The 18384-nt window shown below is 41.3% G+C and overlaps 1 protein-coding gene across 1 annotated transcript in view; it reads left to right on the forward strand.

Moving 5' to 3' along the window:
- UGGT2 (UDP-glucose glycoprotein glucosyltransferase 2) overlaps positions 1-18384 on the forward strand; it is a 290033-nt gene that overhangs the window by 22566 nt on the left and 249083 nt on the right. The window contains exon 7 of the mRNA XM_083168784.1: positions 12217-12289. Within this exon, the coding sequence (XP_083024910.1) occupies positions 12217-12289 (73 nt within the window). The remainder of the gene's footprint in view (positions 1-12216; positions 12290-18384) is intronic.

Here is an 18384-nt window from a genome sequence, read left to right on the forward strand (position 1 = left end):
GCGCAAATTGGACAGATGTATGAAGTGACTGGCGTGGTATGGCGGTCATTAGTCTGACTTCGGAATCTCGACTGCTGGTACTCCGATAGTGGGGCGAGCACTTTGAAGCCCCTTGCGGGCTCACCACACTGTGTGCTTGGTGGCTCACTGTGCTCACCACATATTCTATGCTGCCTCTATAGTGGCCATGAACCCCATGAGGCAGAATAGCCCGTTAGTCGAGATCCTGACTGTCAGGCATTTAACAGTCGGGGTTCCGATGTCGGACTAATGACAGTCTGAATCACAATTGTCGGTGGGTCTTCCAGACCCCTAACTGACCTACTCCTATGGAAGTGCTTTGAAAGGATCCTGTCCCTGCCATGTGCTCACTTCAGTGCTGGGACTCCTGCACATGCACAGACCACACAGGCGCATGCTTTGCTGCCATTACCAGTACCCTCAACCAGTGATTCTTGCAATGTTTAACCCAGTGGTTCCCAAACTGGGACACTTGCAGATGGGTGCCTTGGGTTGGTTGGCCAAGATTATTTCAGATTCAAATTGGTCCGTATACTAGACAAAACTAATGCTTGTATCTTCCCCTCTTTAAATACGTGGACCAACAGAAATGAATCCTGTCCCTCACCACATAAATAACCCCGAAGATGACATATAAACACAATTTACTTAATTTTTTTTATTTTTTTTTCTAAATTTCTTTCACACAACTTTTGGCTTAGGTTTGTAATGAAAAGAATTCTGATACTTGCTGGATATGGAGTGGGAGCTGTGAAGACAGATTGGAGGTAGAAGCAGATTGGGGTGGGGTAAAGAGTTTGTGGGCTAAAGTAAACCTGTCAAAGTGAAAGTACATTGCAGACGCCATCATTTTGACAGGATTTTAACTAGTAAAGTCATAAATTGTAATCTAGTACAGAAACCAGAGTTCCTTTCTTTCTCTTTAATTTTAGCCCTTGTTTTCTTTGGTCCTTTTATTTTATTTATTTTTGTCTTTTTTGTAAGTTTTTTTTTTTTTTCTTTTTTCCACTTTTTTTTGCTTTGTTTTTCTCTTTATTTGCCAATTAACAGTGATCGCATTTGCAGTGCATTCCTGGACGCTAATATTGTGCTCTGATCACCATGCATAATGCTAGCCTATCGGCTGAATGTATCAACTGGCACGCGCAGTGACAAAGGCTCCAAAAGGAGCCAATCCCTGCAATGTTCTGTGAGGGTAGCGGATGTCTCTGCCCATAAACAGGGGCCATTTCCATTAGAGGGTTCCTGGGAAACCCTTCCAGAGCTACATCGCATGAACTGTAGCCCATAGGCTACAACAGGTACTGACATCCAGAACGCTTTTCAGTTCTGATATCGGTAAACTGTGCAGCATCGCATCTCCCATACAAACCTATGGGGAATGCTTCTGCCAGTGCTAATGGAGAGATACTCACATTTGGAATACTTAATAATATTTGAGGCTAGCCTCCAAAATCTGACGTTTTCAGGGACATAGCTGCATATATTTTTCTTTATCTCTTTTGCTTTCTTTAGTTTTTCCTTTTTTTTTCTTTTTTTTTTTCTTTCTGCCTTTTTTTTCTTTGTCTATTGCTTTTCTTTCCTTTCCTTTGCTTTCTTTGTTTTTTTTCTGTTACTATTGTTTTTTTTTCTTTCTTTCCCATTTAACAATGATCGCATTTACAATGCAATCCTAGGCGCTAATATTGCACCCAGATCACATTACATAATGCTCATTTAAAATGTCAACAGGTCAAATGATCCATGAAATTTTTAGGTGTCTGTGTCAACATGGACACTGTATAAGCAGGGCCGTCTCAACACCAGTGAGGGCCCCTGGGCAAAATAATTCACTGGGCCCTCATTGATGTTGAGATGGCCCTGCACTTGAGGCAGCAGGGAAGTGCTGGGTGCAGGGGGGTGGGAGGATACGGGCAACTTGTTGCACTCCCTGCAAGCAATGTTGGGGTAACCCAGCAGCACATACAAATGAATGGGATCCATGTAGCAACCCCCCTCCTGGGTTTGCAGCAGGCAGCGCCCGCCATGTGACCTCCTTATCGGGTTGAGCAACGTCTCCACGATGTCCTGGTTGCTGACCTTCCCGACCTGGATGAGCCCAAAGAGTATGGCAAATGTCATCCTCATGTTGCGGATTGTGACAGACGGGTTGATCACCCCGCCCAGCAGCACCATGGAACCGGATCCACCCGGGGGATCCCTGTCCGGCCAGCTGGCCCCCGCCAGTGGCTTGTTACTTGCCATCTCCCTGGCACAGCAGGGGGAGGGGGGATGCCCTGCAGCCACTCTCTACACATCTCCGGTTAACAGTGATCACCGATACAGTCAGTGAGAGGGAAAGCGGAGCACCCACAGGTGAGCTGATCGAGCTAAATGGCTGGCTAATCCACTGTCCCCGAGTTATGGATACTGGCGGGGACCCGACCCCCTCCATCACCCTCATCGAACCTCCTGCCTTGTGCAGCAGCGGGGATCTGGGCAGCGGGGACGGCGGCTAACAGCTTGTAGCGCTATTTGCCGGTGTGGGAAGCGCTGCTGAATTTGAAAAGACTGTCCAGATGCTGATTGGCTGAATTCTGTCCAGTGTTTCCAAATTCAGCAGCGCTTCCCGCCCTGCCAGCAAATAGCACTAAGGTACAAGCGGTCAGCCGCCACTGCCCGCTGCCATGCCATCTTTCCCATTTGGGATGGGGCCCTACAATCATTGGGCCCCTGTTTAGCTGCCCATCATGCCTAGGGAGGCCAATCCCGGGATCGGCGGGATCCCGGGATTTTAGCCTAAAAACGGCGGGATTTCAATCCCGGGATTGAGCCTTCCAATCCCGGGATTGCGGGATTAGTACTGGTTTGTAAAAATCCAGCAGACGGCTGTTTGGAACAGTGTCTGTGTGTGCTGTAGCGGCATGACGGTGGCCGGGCTACGCAGCGTGACCTCTGACATCACATAATGCTGCACAGCCCGGCTGCCGTCATGCCGCTGCAGCACACACAGACACTGTTCTGAACTTGTTCACCTGGTCGCCCGCCCGCTGAGGAGCTCCCAGCCGCCCACCCGCTAAGGAGCTCCAAGCCGCCCGCTGCGCAGCACCTAGCCGCCCGCTGAGCAGCTCCCAGCCAAGCTGAGTAGCTCCCACCCGCATGCCCGCTGGAGATGGTCCTGCTACTGCCTGTCACCACCATCATGTAAGTGACAGCGCAGGGCAGGAGGGATAGTGGGGATTAGTCTGCCGTGTTAATGTGCGGGTCGGCCAGTTTGGGGAGGAGGGACGTGGTGTTTTTTTTTTTTTTTTACCATGGAGGCCAATCCCGGGATCCCGGGAATCCCGGGATCGAGCATTTTTCAATCCAGAATCCCGGGATCGAAAAAATGCCCCAGGATTGGCATCCCTAATCATGCCCAATGGGAAAGACGGCTCTGTGCTCAGCCCACTATTGTATTCCCCCTTCACGTCCACTGGAATGGTAAAATATATAAACAGGTCGGCTTAATAGAAAAAAATCAAGAAAAACCATGTCTACTTTTTGACCATGTTGGCATAATGAATGTCAGTATTTTAAACGTGTCGGTATTTTGACCATCATTCAATAGTGGTCGGTATTTGACCATTGGGAACCTTACCAGAACTAGATAATACTTAGCTCATAGGCTACAACAGGGTTCGATATCAGAAATGCTTTGCATTCCCATTATTGGTAAGTCATAGTTTTCTATGGAGCATTGCATACTCCATAAAAATCTATGGGGATGCGGCTGCCAGCAGCAATGGAGAGTTTGCAAATGCCTTATTCTTACATTTGGGGATAAGTAATATTGACATCCTCCAATTTCAGTGCCTGTCCTAGTGTTTCACTGCTTCCCTTCATTTGAGGATTGTTTCACTCCTCAACCTTGTTCAAACCATTGATATATTTGAAAGTTTCTATCATGCCCCCCCTTTCTTTTCTCCGCTCCAAACTATACATATTAATATTCTTTTTAGTCTTTCTGGGTAAGGTTTGTGATGTAGGTCATGCACCATTTTATTTGCCTTTCTTTGTACCATCTCTAGAGTATTTATATCCTTCTGGAGATATGGCCTCCAGAACTGGATACAGTATTCTAGATGAGGTTGCACCAATGGCCTATACAGTGGCATTATCACTTCTTTCTTTATGCTGCTAATTCCTCTCCTTATGCAACCAGGCATCTGACTTGCTTTGTTACATTGGTTACCTGCCTTTAAGTCACCTGAAATAGTTACTCCTAGATCCCTTTCTTCCTCAGTAGTTTCCACTATAATGGCATTATTAATATATTTAGCCTTTGGATTTTTGAGACCCAAGTGCATGATTTTACATTTTTGGACATTAAACTGTAGTTTCCATGCTCATCAAACATTTGTTTTACCCCTCCTGGTGTTTCTACCCTGTTGCATACCTTTGTGTCACCTGCAAAAATGCACACTTTCCTTTTCAATACCATTTGCAATGTCAGCAATAAAGATATTTAAAAAGCACTGGTTCCACTTGTAACATTACCCTCTTGTGAATGCACTCCAGTTACCACAACTTTATGTTTTCTATCTTGCAACCAAGATCTTATCCATTGAACCATCTTCATATCTAATTCCAAACTTTCCAGTTTATTTAGCAGTCTGCGATGTGGGACATTGTAAAAGCCTTACTAAAGTCTAGATAAGCTATATCTACTGCGCCTCCTTTATTTATTAATTTAGTCACCCAGTCAGGCCAGAGGTCACGCTGCGCAGCCAAGCTGCTGCACAGACCCGTCCAGCATGACATATCGCCCACCCGCCTGACTGGCAACGGCTCCTGGATCCTGCCTGCCTGGCTCCTGCTGCTGGCCGCTCACTCACCCGCCCGCCTCCCGGCATCAGAAATCAGACGCCCACCCTCTCAGCTTCACTTGCCACCCTCCCGGCCGCACCGGGGCGGGTTTTTTAAATAGGGAAGCCAATCCCGGTATCCCGGAAATCCCGGGATCGGACATTTTTCAATCCCGAATTCCAGGATTTAAAAAAATGCTCCGGGATTGGCAACCCTACTCCTGTAGTTAGTGACTGGTTGAATAATTCTGTTAATGATGCTTTTAGCACACCTTTTAAGCTTATTTAGTTTCCTTAAATTTATCCCATCTGGCCCCATTGATATAGCCACTTTTAGTTTTTATAGGTCTGTTAGGACCTTCTCCTCTGTAAATGTACTTATGTAATTTTTCGGACTATCCCTGCAACTTACTGTAACTGTGGCCCCTTACCCTGAACAAAATAATTATTAAGATGATCTGCTATTGACTCCCACTCTCTGTGTTTAGTCTTTTGTTTTTCTCCTTTGACTTCTATACACCTAAAAAACAGTTTTACCTCATTTACCCACTGACTGGGCCATTTTTTCCTCGGCTAGTGCCTGTGCACTTCTGATTACCTTCTTATGGTGTTTACACACTTGTACAATTTAGACTATTACAATTTAGACTATCTGCATACAATTTAGACTATATAGTCAATGCAGCCAAGACTTTCTGGCTGCGATACGGTAGCGCGCATCGGGATCGCAAGGGTTAAAACAGTGCGATCTGCATGAGCTATATAGTCAAAATCTCAGGCACATTGTACAAGTGTGTACACACCATAGTCTCCTTCTGTCTAACAATATGGATTTATTTATCTTTTATCTGTTTGTGTCAGTTTATACTGTATTTCCTAAAAGCCATCTTTTTGGCTTTCACAATACTTGCTGCTTATTTTTGTAAACTGCACTGGCTTCTTTTTCCTTGTGTTTTTCCTAACCCTTTTGATACAATGGGCGGTATTCAATGAGCCTGATTCGCCATGTTTTTATGGCGAATTTGTGCTGTTTGGCGAATTTCTGACTAAAACGGTGAATCACCCTATTCAATGACCACATGGCGAATACATTTCAAGGTTTTTTTCACCATGATTCACAGAGTAGCAATCGCTATCTTTTTATGGTGAAGTGGAATGTGAACTTTTAAAATAAAGTGTTTTTGTTTTTTACATTTGGTGTCAAAAAATCAGGAATTTTACTCTGAGGAGGGGCATGCTATTTTTATTCATGTGCTGTAAGCACATGAATATATATTTAATTTTAAAAAATATATATATATATATTTTTTTACACAGCAGCCAGCAGGGGGCGCCGGAGCCGAGCCGCTCATTACATATTCATATATTCACTGCACCCGATTGTTGCGATCGGGTATAGTGAATATACGGTCCCCTGCTGGCACCCCCGGGGGGCAGCCTGTGCTGCCTGGCACCCGGGGAGCCCACCTCCCCCCCACAAAGTTCTGGGGCAGGCAGAGAGACTTCCTTCTCTCTGCCTGCCACCGTCCTCAGGCTCCCTGCGGCAATCGCCGCAGGAGCTCATATTCGCCAGTCAGGGGCAGCGAGCCCCTGACACGTTGAATACCGGAGCCCGCCGGCTCCGGAACGTGGCGAATGTGCAGCGAATCCTAAAAAGGATTCGCTGCACCTCGCAGGTATTCTCATTGAATACCGCCCACAGTTCTGTTGCCCTTAGTATTGCACTTTTATATTTTTCCCACCTCTGCACTCTGTCCGAGTTCCTCCATTCGGTCAGAGCATTGCTTACACATTTTCTCATCCCTTCAAAATCAGCACCTTTTGTTTAAGTATGGGATAAGTGGGTCTCTGTCTTTATTCTGTACTATACTGCTTGATAATCATTGGATCCCAGGTTTTCACCACTTTTACTTCAGGTTTTCTTAATTCTTTAATTCTTTGTAAGGATATATATATTTTTTTTTATTTCGTTATTTAAAGTCTCTTATACATAGCGCAGCAGATTCTGTTGCACTTTACAATAGTAGACAGTGATAAAACAAACTGGGTAACAACAGACTTGGAGGTAGGAGGGCCCTGCTGCAAGCTTACACTCTATAGGGACATAGGAGGGAAACACAAGGACAGGCACCAGTAATAGCATAGCTTGTAGGTCCAGAAGGGAAGCTATATAATACATAAGTGCCTCAGAGGGTTATGCGTACGGAACTAAAATATGATAGGCTTGCCTGAAGAGGTGATGCCAAATGTATTCTATCTATCATTGATGATTAAGTAAGCTTTCATTGCATGATATGTCATATCTACAGATTAAAGTTATAACTGACTGTTCGCTACCATGCAGTGACTTTTATTCCATGCCATTTTACATTCAAAAGCCGGTTTATGATGTAGGCCCTCACACGAAAAGCCTACAAAGTGCAAAATCACAGCCACCTGCATTCTCGCTCTCTCGTCTGAGATGTGCACTTTAACTGTAGTTACTGCATCTTTGTGCAAAGCAACTGTGATAAAATATTTAAAAGCAGCAGGAGTTATCTGTATCTCACCTGTTCACCTGTAACCCTAATCCCAGCTTTCCTTTCTGTTCATAATCTGTTACATTGTGAGTTGGAACAGGAACATTAATAACAGAGAGAAAATAAATCCAAGTCTTTTGGGTACTCCTCACCTCCACTTCTGTCATTCAGTTATTTTAGTAGTTGATGTATACTTCTTTCTGGCAGTTCTAATAGTTCCTTAAAGCCTTCATACAAATCCATCCATTGGAATGCCCAGAAATGGCTCCCTGGGTCAAAATTCTGACCAGCATATACTAATGGGTGTGCTTCAGTTGGTCACCAGTTGTTGGACAGTCATTAGATCGACATGCAGGAAGGTTGCTATGAGTCTAGGTCGACAGGGTCATTAGGTCGACATGGGGTTTTTCACTGTTTGTTTTTACCCGAATGTCGACACAGTCGATATGGACACAAGTTAAAGTGCACTGCATCCCTTTGCATGGCTCGCTACGCTTGCCATGCTTCGGGCTTGGTACCTCGCTGCGCTCGGCACACTATTTTAATAACCCACCATGCCCTAGTGGATGGTAGGGCATGAAATACCATTTGTCGGCACATGTCGGCTCAAAAAACAGTGAAAAACTCCATGTTGACCTTTTGACTGTCGACCTAATGACCCTGACGACCTTCCTGCATGTCGCCCTAAATGCATGTCGACCTAATGACTGTCTAACAACTTGCTGGTGACCCAATGACCATATTCCATACTAATGGGATAATTTAATTGGGAGTTATATCAAACCTTTGAGAGCGATAAAGTGGAGAGAGAGTGGGTACCAGGCAGTCAGGGGAAAATGTATGAAGCAGTGATAAGGGAGGAGAAGTGATAAAGTTCCTGGTACTTTATCACCGACCAATCGGCTCCAGACTGATAAGTTACAGGCTGGATTTAAAAAGGTACAGTTATCAGTCAGGAGCTGATTGGCCGGTGATAAAGTACCAGGAACTTTATCGCTTATCGACATAAGGCCCCCCCACATACACGGGGTGATTCTAACCTATATACCCGTGTGTACGGGGTGACTGTCGCTGGGAGCGCGTTCCTCTGACCAGCCCTGGGGTGGTCGCTGGTCGGATGAGCATGCTCCTGCAATAAGCGGTTTCCCCTGGCAGAGGGTCTCCTTTATATTTGTAACAATCTTTGGTCGCTGATGAAAACGGGATAGTGAGCAATATATTGCTCCGTGTGTACGGAGCTATACTTAATTATGTGATTCAGTGGAGCCCCACAGATCCCAGCACTCTAGGCTGCTGCCTAATGGTAGAGCCAGCGCTGAAAGTATGCTTATTAGTGTCTGCTGAGTATATGTTTATTAAAGCTACACATCTATATTGTAGACCACTTTTAGCTACACTTACCTAATTTGTCCAAAAGGTATACACAGGCATATCCGATTTAAATTTGCTTTGCACCAAACAATAGGTCGTATTAAAGGTTTTATTTTGTTAGCTGGTGAAGAGCAGCTAGACCTTTTGGAAAGAGCACTGAAGACACGATATCCTGTGTTGTCACTGTAATTCTGTTTAATGTGCTTCTATTTGACAGTTGTTTTTTTTTCTGTACATATGTTCCTACCAAAAAGCTAACAACTTCTGCTACATGGCATTTTCTACCTAATTATGTACATTTCCTATTTCTTTGTGGTAATTGTCTGCATAATGTCTCCCCTCCTTGCAATGCAGACTTTTTTTTAGACTGTTAGTCATTTGTGTATTCCGCTCTATAACCATATTTGAAATGCGTTCAAATGCTAGAATATAGCACTGTATGGATAAGGTTAATGCTGTGTACACACGGGGGAGATATGGGCTGTAATCGCTGGGAATATGGTCGCAGGCGACCATATTGCCAGTGATTGGGAGTGTGCCCCGGCGATAAATCGCCGGGTGCGCGCTCCCGTTTTCTGCCCCATTGTAATCGCTGGTCGCAGGAGCTTGCTCCTGCGACCAGCTAATTACCTCTGCGGCACCCCCAGCAGAGGTTCCTTTTCAACAGCGACCATCTCTGGTCGCTTGTTGAAAAGGAGACACTGAGCAATATATTGCTCAGCAATATATTGCTAGCAATATATCTCCCCCCGTGTGTACGCACCTTATGCGAGATCTTTACCTGCCCCACTGAATTCTAACGTTTAATTTCCCTATATTGTTTTTATCCTTCTAATAATAATAATTAGAGATAGATAGATATTGAACCCTTTAGGTTCAGAAATTACCTGGATTTCTGCATAAATTGGTCATAAAATATTTTCTGATCTTCATCGAAGTCACAACAATAGACAAACACAGTCTGCTTAAACTAATACCACACAAACAATTACATTTTCTCATGTTTTTATTGAACACACCATCACAGTGCAGGGTGGACAAAGTATGTAAACCCTTGGATTGGATTTAATAACTGGTTGGCCCTCCTTTGGCAGCAATAACCTCAACCAAACATTTCCTATAGTTGCATATCAGACCTGCATAATGGTCAGGAGAAATTTTGGACCATTCCTCTTTACAAACCTGTTTCAGTTCAGCAATATTCTTGGGATGCCTGGTGTGAATCGCTCTCTTGAGGTCATGCCACAGCATCTCAATCAGGTTGAGGTCAGGACTCTGACTCACTGTGTGTGTATGTATATATATATATATATGTGTGTGTGTGTGTGTGTGTGTGTGTGTATGTATATATATATATATATATATATATATATATATATACTATTGCCCCACTTATGAATTCTGCAGTGCAATAAAATGGGGTTTTACAGTATTTCCTAAAATGTTAGATCCAAGGTGCAAAATGTAACTCTCAAGATTTAGTGCAAAGGGCTCAATCCAATTAACTGTCAACCACATGTGAGGGGTGCAAGTTGTCATTGGGACTGTCTGTAAACACCTTCAATAGCTTGGTAGTTGCCTCCCCAAGACACTGAACCAATCCTTAGTCACCTATAGGGATTTGATGGTGCAATATTGTTTGATAAAAACATATAAAAATTCATTGGTGCACTCACAATTAGAATAAAAACATGTCATGTCACCCTTAGAGGGACTGACAGGGTTTTACCTCAACAAGGGGAGAAGTCTCCAAATGCCCAAGGTTGGTCTGGATCCCGCAGTGCGGTTAGGTCCATTCGGTGGTGATGAATGAATTGGCTTGAGCTCGCTTTCGGGCTAAGCAAACCATTCAAGGTGAAACCCTGTCAATCCAGCGTCCAGGATTATTTACCCTCTATGGGTGATATGCTCATGTTTTTATTCTAATTGTGAGTGCACCAATAAATTGTTATGTTTTTTAATCAAACAATATTGCACCATCAATTCCTTTATCAAATCCCTATAGGTGACTTAGGATTGGTTCAGAAAAAGAAGAGAAAAGAAAAAGATCATTTCTATGATATGCGCTGTCATTTCATTTTTCATAAGGCATTTTTGCACTATGGTCTTTTCTTTTTTCTGAGTCCTTTAGATACAATATTGACAAATTTGGATCTTCATTTGCCAATGTGACTATTGTGTAGTGTATTCATGTTTTTCATGTTTGTTACTCTATGTGATAGCTTTATTTGTGTCACCCTGGGCAGAATTATTATTGCGCTGTGGGTATCCGACTATTCAGATTCTCTATTGTTTCCCATCACACTATTTTGCCCAGATTCATGTACTCAGTCCTAAAGGGAACATAGTGCTTACTTGCACATGAGAGTATATGATTAATATTTGGGTTAAACCAAAAGTATATTATAGTACAGTACATTCAAATAACAATATACAAGGTGGATGAGGTGTATTAAATGAAAAGGCAAGGAGGGCCCTGCTTATTTTAGCTTTCATGTTTGGTGAATACAAGAACAGAGAATATGCAATTCTTTTGCGCTGATGCCTGGAAGCAGCTAGTACCAGTAAAAGAAAGTTCACCAACTTTATCAAGACATAGGATACAAAAAAAGAAGGAAGTACCAGTGCATATAGCGCTTTCCAGGTATAACTTACACTAATGGTAGGTAAGTGTCCTTATTTGTAGGTGAAACAAGTTATTTTAAACTTGGGTCAATCCTAAAGTTATTCAAATAGGAGAAGGTCACCAAATTCTTCAGTAACTGTTGGATATTCGAATGCTCTAAAACGGAAACAGAAAATAGTGCAACACCTTTTTTCAAAGGGGAAAAACAATTTATTTTGCACTCACAATTTCCAGATTTAAAAACCGCATATTATCACCAGCCGGTGATAACATGTGGGAGGTTACACCCAGGAATCCTTTCACCGATGTTTCCAGGCTCCGGACACCTTTCTCCTCGGGATGGAAATTCCAGGGGTCCTCCAGTCCAAACAGTACAAGTAAAAATAAGCAGCGATTCTACCAGCCACGGGAACACCTGCTTAATGCATTTCTGACCATTGACCATTCAAGCATCTAGTTTAAAAGAACTTGTTTCACCTACAAATAAGGACACTTACCTACCATTAGTGTAAGTTATACCTGGAAAGATCTATATGCACTGGTACTTCCTCCTTTTTTTGTTTCATGTTTGGTGCAATTGTCGAGGCGGAAAGTTTTTAGTGTGCATTTTGTACACTTCAACTTTCTAAGTCTATAGCTTTAAGAATATCAACGCTCATTAAATGTTCTATAATGAAACCTCAGTGTGACTGATGGATGCATTATTTTGATATTTAAACTCATTCAGTTACATGTTTTACAAAGCAAAGTTATTAATCTACCACCCAGCATGACATACAGTATATATTCATGATCTCTTGTTACTAATATCTTATACAGTCAGCTGCTTTTTTCTGCTTTTTTTTTAATACAGCCATCAATTCTACTGTAAAGTCACATGATGGAATCACTGAAGATGTTCAAGGGTTTTACTTTGATAAATTGATGTAAGTTTGCAAAATTGCATTTATCTTTATGCATGTTATGTTTACATTTTTTAAAACAGATTATATGATCTACTTTATTAGCAGATTAAACTGTGTATCTACTAGTTTTAGCCCAAAACTGCCCTCTATTCTCCGATTCAAAAATTGTATTCTAGATGATTTGACTGCCCCTTTCAACGCTCCCTTAAATTATAAACCATGTATTACCTCTCACTCATTAAAACTTGTACCCTCCAGAGGCGGTCGTTAAAGATGTGCGGGAGCGCGCATCATTAATGATATGGAGTGTACACACTAGATGAGATAGTCAAAAAATATCACTCAGAAGGGCCCTTCTGAGAGAGATCTTTTACTTTCTCGTCTAGTGTGTATTAAGCTTATCAAATATTGTGAATGTAGATATACATTCAAAAATACAGGAATGAACAAGTGGTGGTCCTTTTAATTTGGCCAATGCAATTGGTAAAGGATACCATTTTATTTTATTATATTTTACTTGATGAAAGTGTAGGTTTGCAAGTAGTAGATGAACCATCTAGAACAGGCATGTCCAACCTGCAGCCCTACAGTTGTGAAACTACACATCCCAGCATGCCTTGTCAAAGTTTTAGCATTCCTTAATAGCAAAACTGTGGCAAGGCATGCTGGGATGTGTAATTTCACAACCGCTGGAGGACCGCATGTTGGACATGCATGATCTAGAGGGAGAGTAGTGCTACATTTAGTACTACATATTTGAGAATATGTATATTTAATGCACAAGTGAGTGAGCATTTAGAAAATAATATATATTATATTAACACTTAAGTTAAATATCTTTACATTGCAGTGGGGCAAGACATGTGGCCACCCGGATGTTGTGGAGCCACACATCCCAGCATGCCCTGCCACAGTTTTGCACTGTCACTAAAACGGTGACTGGGTATTTTGCGCACCCCTGATATGGTATTTTCTAAAAGGCGCTATGAAAATTATGAATTTTAGAAGGCTGAAACTTACATGTCTCAAAGAAGCAATGAAGCTTGCAGACTTGGAACGTATACTCTTAATTAAAAGTACAGAGGACAAATCGGGTTTTTAAATAAATATTTTAAATAAATACTGTTACAGGTATGTAGGACAAGACCATTTATAAGAAAAAAGAGCAACTGATGTGCTTAAATAAGAAAATACTGCATGAAATAAGAATTTAAGAAAGCATTTATATTGCTAATGTCACTTTTATGGAAATACTGTACAATGAATATAGCAAAATCAGGTTTGCGAAGGCTGAAGCTGAAAATCGTATTGCTATAGATAGCAAATATCAAAACGTTTTGCAATTGCGTAAGAAAAATAAAATACAATATTGTACCAAAAATGATTATGCAGGAAAAATAATTATGGAAGTTAGAGAAAGCTTTCATGTATTCAGCTTCGACAAAACATCCTTTTAATGCAGACATTTTTAAGATCTTTTTTTTTTTTCTAAGTTTAATTTGAACCAATTCAAGCAAGCTGTTTGCACACACAGATAACTATAGCATTCAGCCTGACAAGGTGCTAAGTCTATTCATACAACTCATGCCCAGTGTGACAGGGGGCAGGAGTTTATGACCCAGATGAGTTCCATTCAAGTGTAGCTAGGAAACCACGTTGAGTAATCATTGTTTATGGAATCACCCTGTCAGTGCTACAACATTGGTGAACCGGAGATGGGAGCCAGTTTTTAATAATGGAATAATATTGTTGCATAAAAATTTTAGACATGTGAGCCTTTTATTTATTTTTTGTAACTCCAAATGAAGGGTTTCAGGTTTAGGTTTTTGTAATAACTATTGCAGAAAACCCATTTGGAAAAGATTTAAGAATACTAGATAAAAGCATGCTGAGTAGAGGGCCACAATCCGTTGAGACCAAATCTAGTGATAGTTCTAGGACTTTGGTTAAAGTTAAGTTGAAACACCGGCCAAGAGGCAAGGGCTCATTCACACTCTCTCCTACATTGTATCTGCAAATAACATTTAGTAATATGTAAAAAAAAAAAAAAAACAGTAAATTTCATGTGGATCAGGAAGGACGAGTAATACCCCGTTCTCACTGTTAGGCAAATTCCTGGGTCAAGCATGTCGACCTGGTAATTTGCCTTTTTAACCCAGGTTATTTTCAGTGTGAACGGGTCAACCCAGGTCAAAATTCTCTGGTCTCCAACCTTGCCCTGTACCCGGGTTGAAGACTTGGGTATGCCGACCCGGATTGACCCCGATTGCAAAAAAAAACCTGTGTTAAGAGGCAAATTACCGGGTAGAACTGTTTTACCCTGGAATTTGCCTAGCAGTGAAAAGAAGGGCCCGCCACTGCAGTCCCTGGCATTTAAATGCCGGGTAGTTCACCCTAGCAGTGTGAACATACTATAAGTAATAAATCCACTAGCAGTGTGAACATAGTATAAGTGATCATTCTGAATATATTTTGGGGTTTATGTCCAATAATATAATTTGCTTGGTAAAAGGCAGCTCTGTCAGTGTTTGTGATTTAAGCTGTGAAAAACATTCTTCTATTTTTCATTGTTTGTCTCAGCCTTCTGGTGATGGCTTTTTTTGTGTAACCCTGGGCAGAGGTATATATATTTTTGAGCTGTGGGTGTCAATATTTTAGCAATTGTGATAAGGCTGACCGCTAGTAAGATCAGAGTTCCTGAAATCTATGCATATTACTTCCTGTAGCTATCCACGAAGCTGGGGTGTGATTCAGACACGGCACTAATTATACATGCATATGCAATGATGAATAGAGTACTTGAGCCAATAGCAGCTCTTTATAAATTATAAATAAGTTTAGTGGAATGTACAGTATCTGTAAAAGAACAGAGAAGAACTCCATACTGAAACCTAAACATCCTAGCTCAATGAATGCACTGTCTGCGTATTAATTGTTATCCAACTTTTATTGTTCAGCAACATGCTCATAGAAATAAAGTGTGCCAAAGGCATTTAATACAGATGTAAGTTAAATTGGAAACACACTAGGAAGTCTTTAAATAATAACAGGAGAATACTTCAATACCTCTCTGCTTAATAATGGACATACAGCTTGATGCAGGTCTGATTGATTAGGCTCAGCATCCATCAGTGTGATCAGTCAAAATTATATCTGGGAGCTCTTAGCTACTCTGCTGATAGCGATTAATACTATCAATACTAAGTTATAATTCTTTGGAAGCATAACTAAGATTCTGAGTAAAGCAATAAAAGTTTAGTTGTAACGTGAAAAGTAAATCCGGAATCCTGTCAATCAGCTAGACACATCTATCAACCGTGCTCTCAAAGGCGCGTTACACATAAAGCTTCAGCACTTTGAGACCGAGCTTCTTTCTATGTGTCTTACTTTCAAAACACTGTAACGTAGCATTTTCGTCCATATTGCTGCTGGGTCCTGAATAAGTGAATGGGAGGCGGCGCAGGTGCTGACATTCATGCCAATATTATAGCCGGTGCTCGCAGTCCCAAGCAACCTGCTATGTCATGCTGTCCCTGTATTGCAGCAAGCATATAAGTCGACACATCTGTATGCAGACTCAGCCACAGTCGCACACAGAACATAGACAGGCATATCCTTTTTAATAAGCATACGCTGCTTGTGCACATATTTGCAATGTTTTGTGAATAAGGTATATTTTTGAATGTTTCTATTTATGAACATAGTTGACATACAATGTAATGATCAAGAAATATAAGTATAGGGTACAAAGCAGCTCAAAATATCAGAATATGTAAAATGCAAAAGTTGTACACAAGAAAATCTAGTCCACTATTAATATTTTATAGCTCTAGTAGAAAAACAACTGTAAAATAAGTAAAACCAACATACATTTTACAATAAAAGCGTGGTGTAGGATCCAGAGGGAGGGGGAGGAGGGTGTCTCCCAGAACAATGATAGGTTAACGAAGGCCGGATTTACTCAGGGCCAGGCAATCTTCTATTATAGAACAAATACTTTGGATCCCAAGTCACCTGCAATTATAGTACATTATCTTAAAGGAGAGCTGAAATATATTCCATGGATGCCAAACACCAAATTTTATTAATCAAGGCTTTCATGGAAGGGGGAGCAGATTGCTTCTAATGTAAAGCAATCCATACTTTTGCTGCAGTGTAAAATATGGCCAAACAGTTTGTTGTGTGGTATGGAGAGAGGTCTAATAGGTTTTTACAAAGGAGTGAATAAGGCATCATTTAACAGAAAAAGTTGAACAAAAAGACATTCAGTTCTACAGAATAGCACCACGATGTGGTACAACTAGAAGTACTGTTTAATGTGCAACGAGGTGGATGCATCTGTAAATACCTGGAAGAGATTTAATATAAGAGAACTTATTTTCATTGTAATTCAGAATACATCCATGGGTGACTTCTTGGGATAGGATTTAATTATCTACCAGCTAATGCAGTAGGCTGTTCAGTTATAGCCCACAGTCTACACTTTAATACATATTTCTTTCGACTGCGGGAGACTCCAAAAGGAATCTCGTGATAATTGTCCTTACTGCGGGTGCTGCAAATGCGTTAACACCTAGTTCTCAGTAATTATCCTGGAATCTTTTAACGAGCATTAGCCGCAGTTTTACCAGGTGAGAAAAATTGGTTGTAGTTGAATATATCCAGGAATAAACGTCTGTCTTCCACCCTATAACTCTCATGGTATGCTTTCTAGGATAATTGAATCCACACAGATTCTGTTACCAGGTATACTCCACTTATTTTATATGTAATATACTAATAGTAAGACCACTACTTCAGCAGATTTTACACCCATCCATAAACTACGCAAATGTTTAGTTTAAATGCTGACTGACCATTTTATTATATCTGTTTATAACTAAATGTCATGCTTTTAAAAATGACACTGCAAGAGTACAGTATACTCTAGTATGCACCTCTCAAAGAACTGTAAAGATATGCAGGAGAAATATGTATAGTTATCTTTCCTCCTTTTTTACTGCAGTATCTGAAACTTGCAGCAATAAATAATAGACATTTGCCATATAGTATAAATAAATAAAAATATTAGCCAACATTTTACTTATCAGAGACATCTGACCAAATATAGAAATGCTTTGTAACTTAAAACTGTAGCTTGGAGAATAAAAGTTAAATGGATAACATTTAAGTGTTTAATTTCTATTAAACAAACTCATAGTCAGTAGGAATGCTGCATATTTTTTCTGTATGATATTAATTTTTTGGGGGTGTTTAACCAATCAGATTGAAGTAGTTATGATTTATTCCTTCTTTCTTAATTTGTGAAATAACTTAGAGGGGCCTATTCTCTTTCTGCTGTGAATATTTTAAGTAGACGCACACTGTGTTAGATAGCAGCTGTAAAGGCAAATACAATAGTAGGATGTTTAAAAGGGTGAAAAATGCATTTGATGTAATAATAATATTAAGGCCCCCATACACTGAGGCGATTTGGTCCAATTTTGTGCGGGTTGCGACCAATGGGCTCGTTAAATCGGACCAAATCATCCCTCCTGACATGCCGTCGGGTCCCATGCGCATCGGACTCGACCAGGTGGTCGGACCGGCAGGCTGTCCGATCACCCGTTCCTCCTGGCGGCGAGGCGGACGGGAAGCAGGGACGCATGCGATCCATCACAATGGATCACATGCGTCCCTGCTGCGAGACCTCGCAGGCAATGTATGGGCACCTTTTACTATTGTAGAAGTCACCAGTCCCACCACATCCTCATGAACATGGTGTACAACTTTGGACACCTCGCTGAATAAAAACATAGATGAGCAAAAGGTTTAGAGCCAGCATAAAGTAAATCGGTCTACTTCTTAGTATGCAAAAGTATATGGTTGGAGGTAACATGTTTAAAAGGGGGCAGACTAGATGGGCCAAGTGGTTCTTATCTGCCGTCAAATTCTATGTTTCTATATACCCAAGGTTGATAGGACAGTTTGTCTAATTAACATTTCTTATAAGAACTATACAGTGGCCGGTAACCCATCATTTGCAAATGGTGGAAAGTTTTGCATTCAGTATGGAACTGTTTTCAAAGTATTCACTATTGGATCGGTATAGCTATTAAATGCCTTAACACAGGCAT

The sequence above is a fragment of the Crinia signifera genome, chromosome 2 (genome assembly GCF_055691185.1).
Source record: "Crinia signifera chromosome 2, ASM5569118v1, whole genome shotgun sequence".
NCBI lineage: Eukaryota > Metazoa > Chordata > Amphibia > Anura > Myobatrachidae > Crinia > Crinia signifera.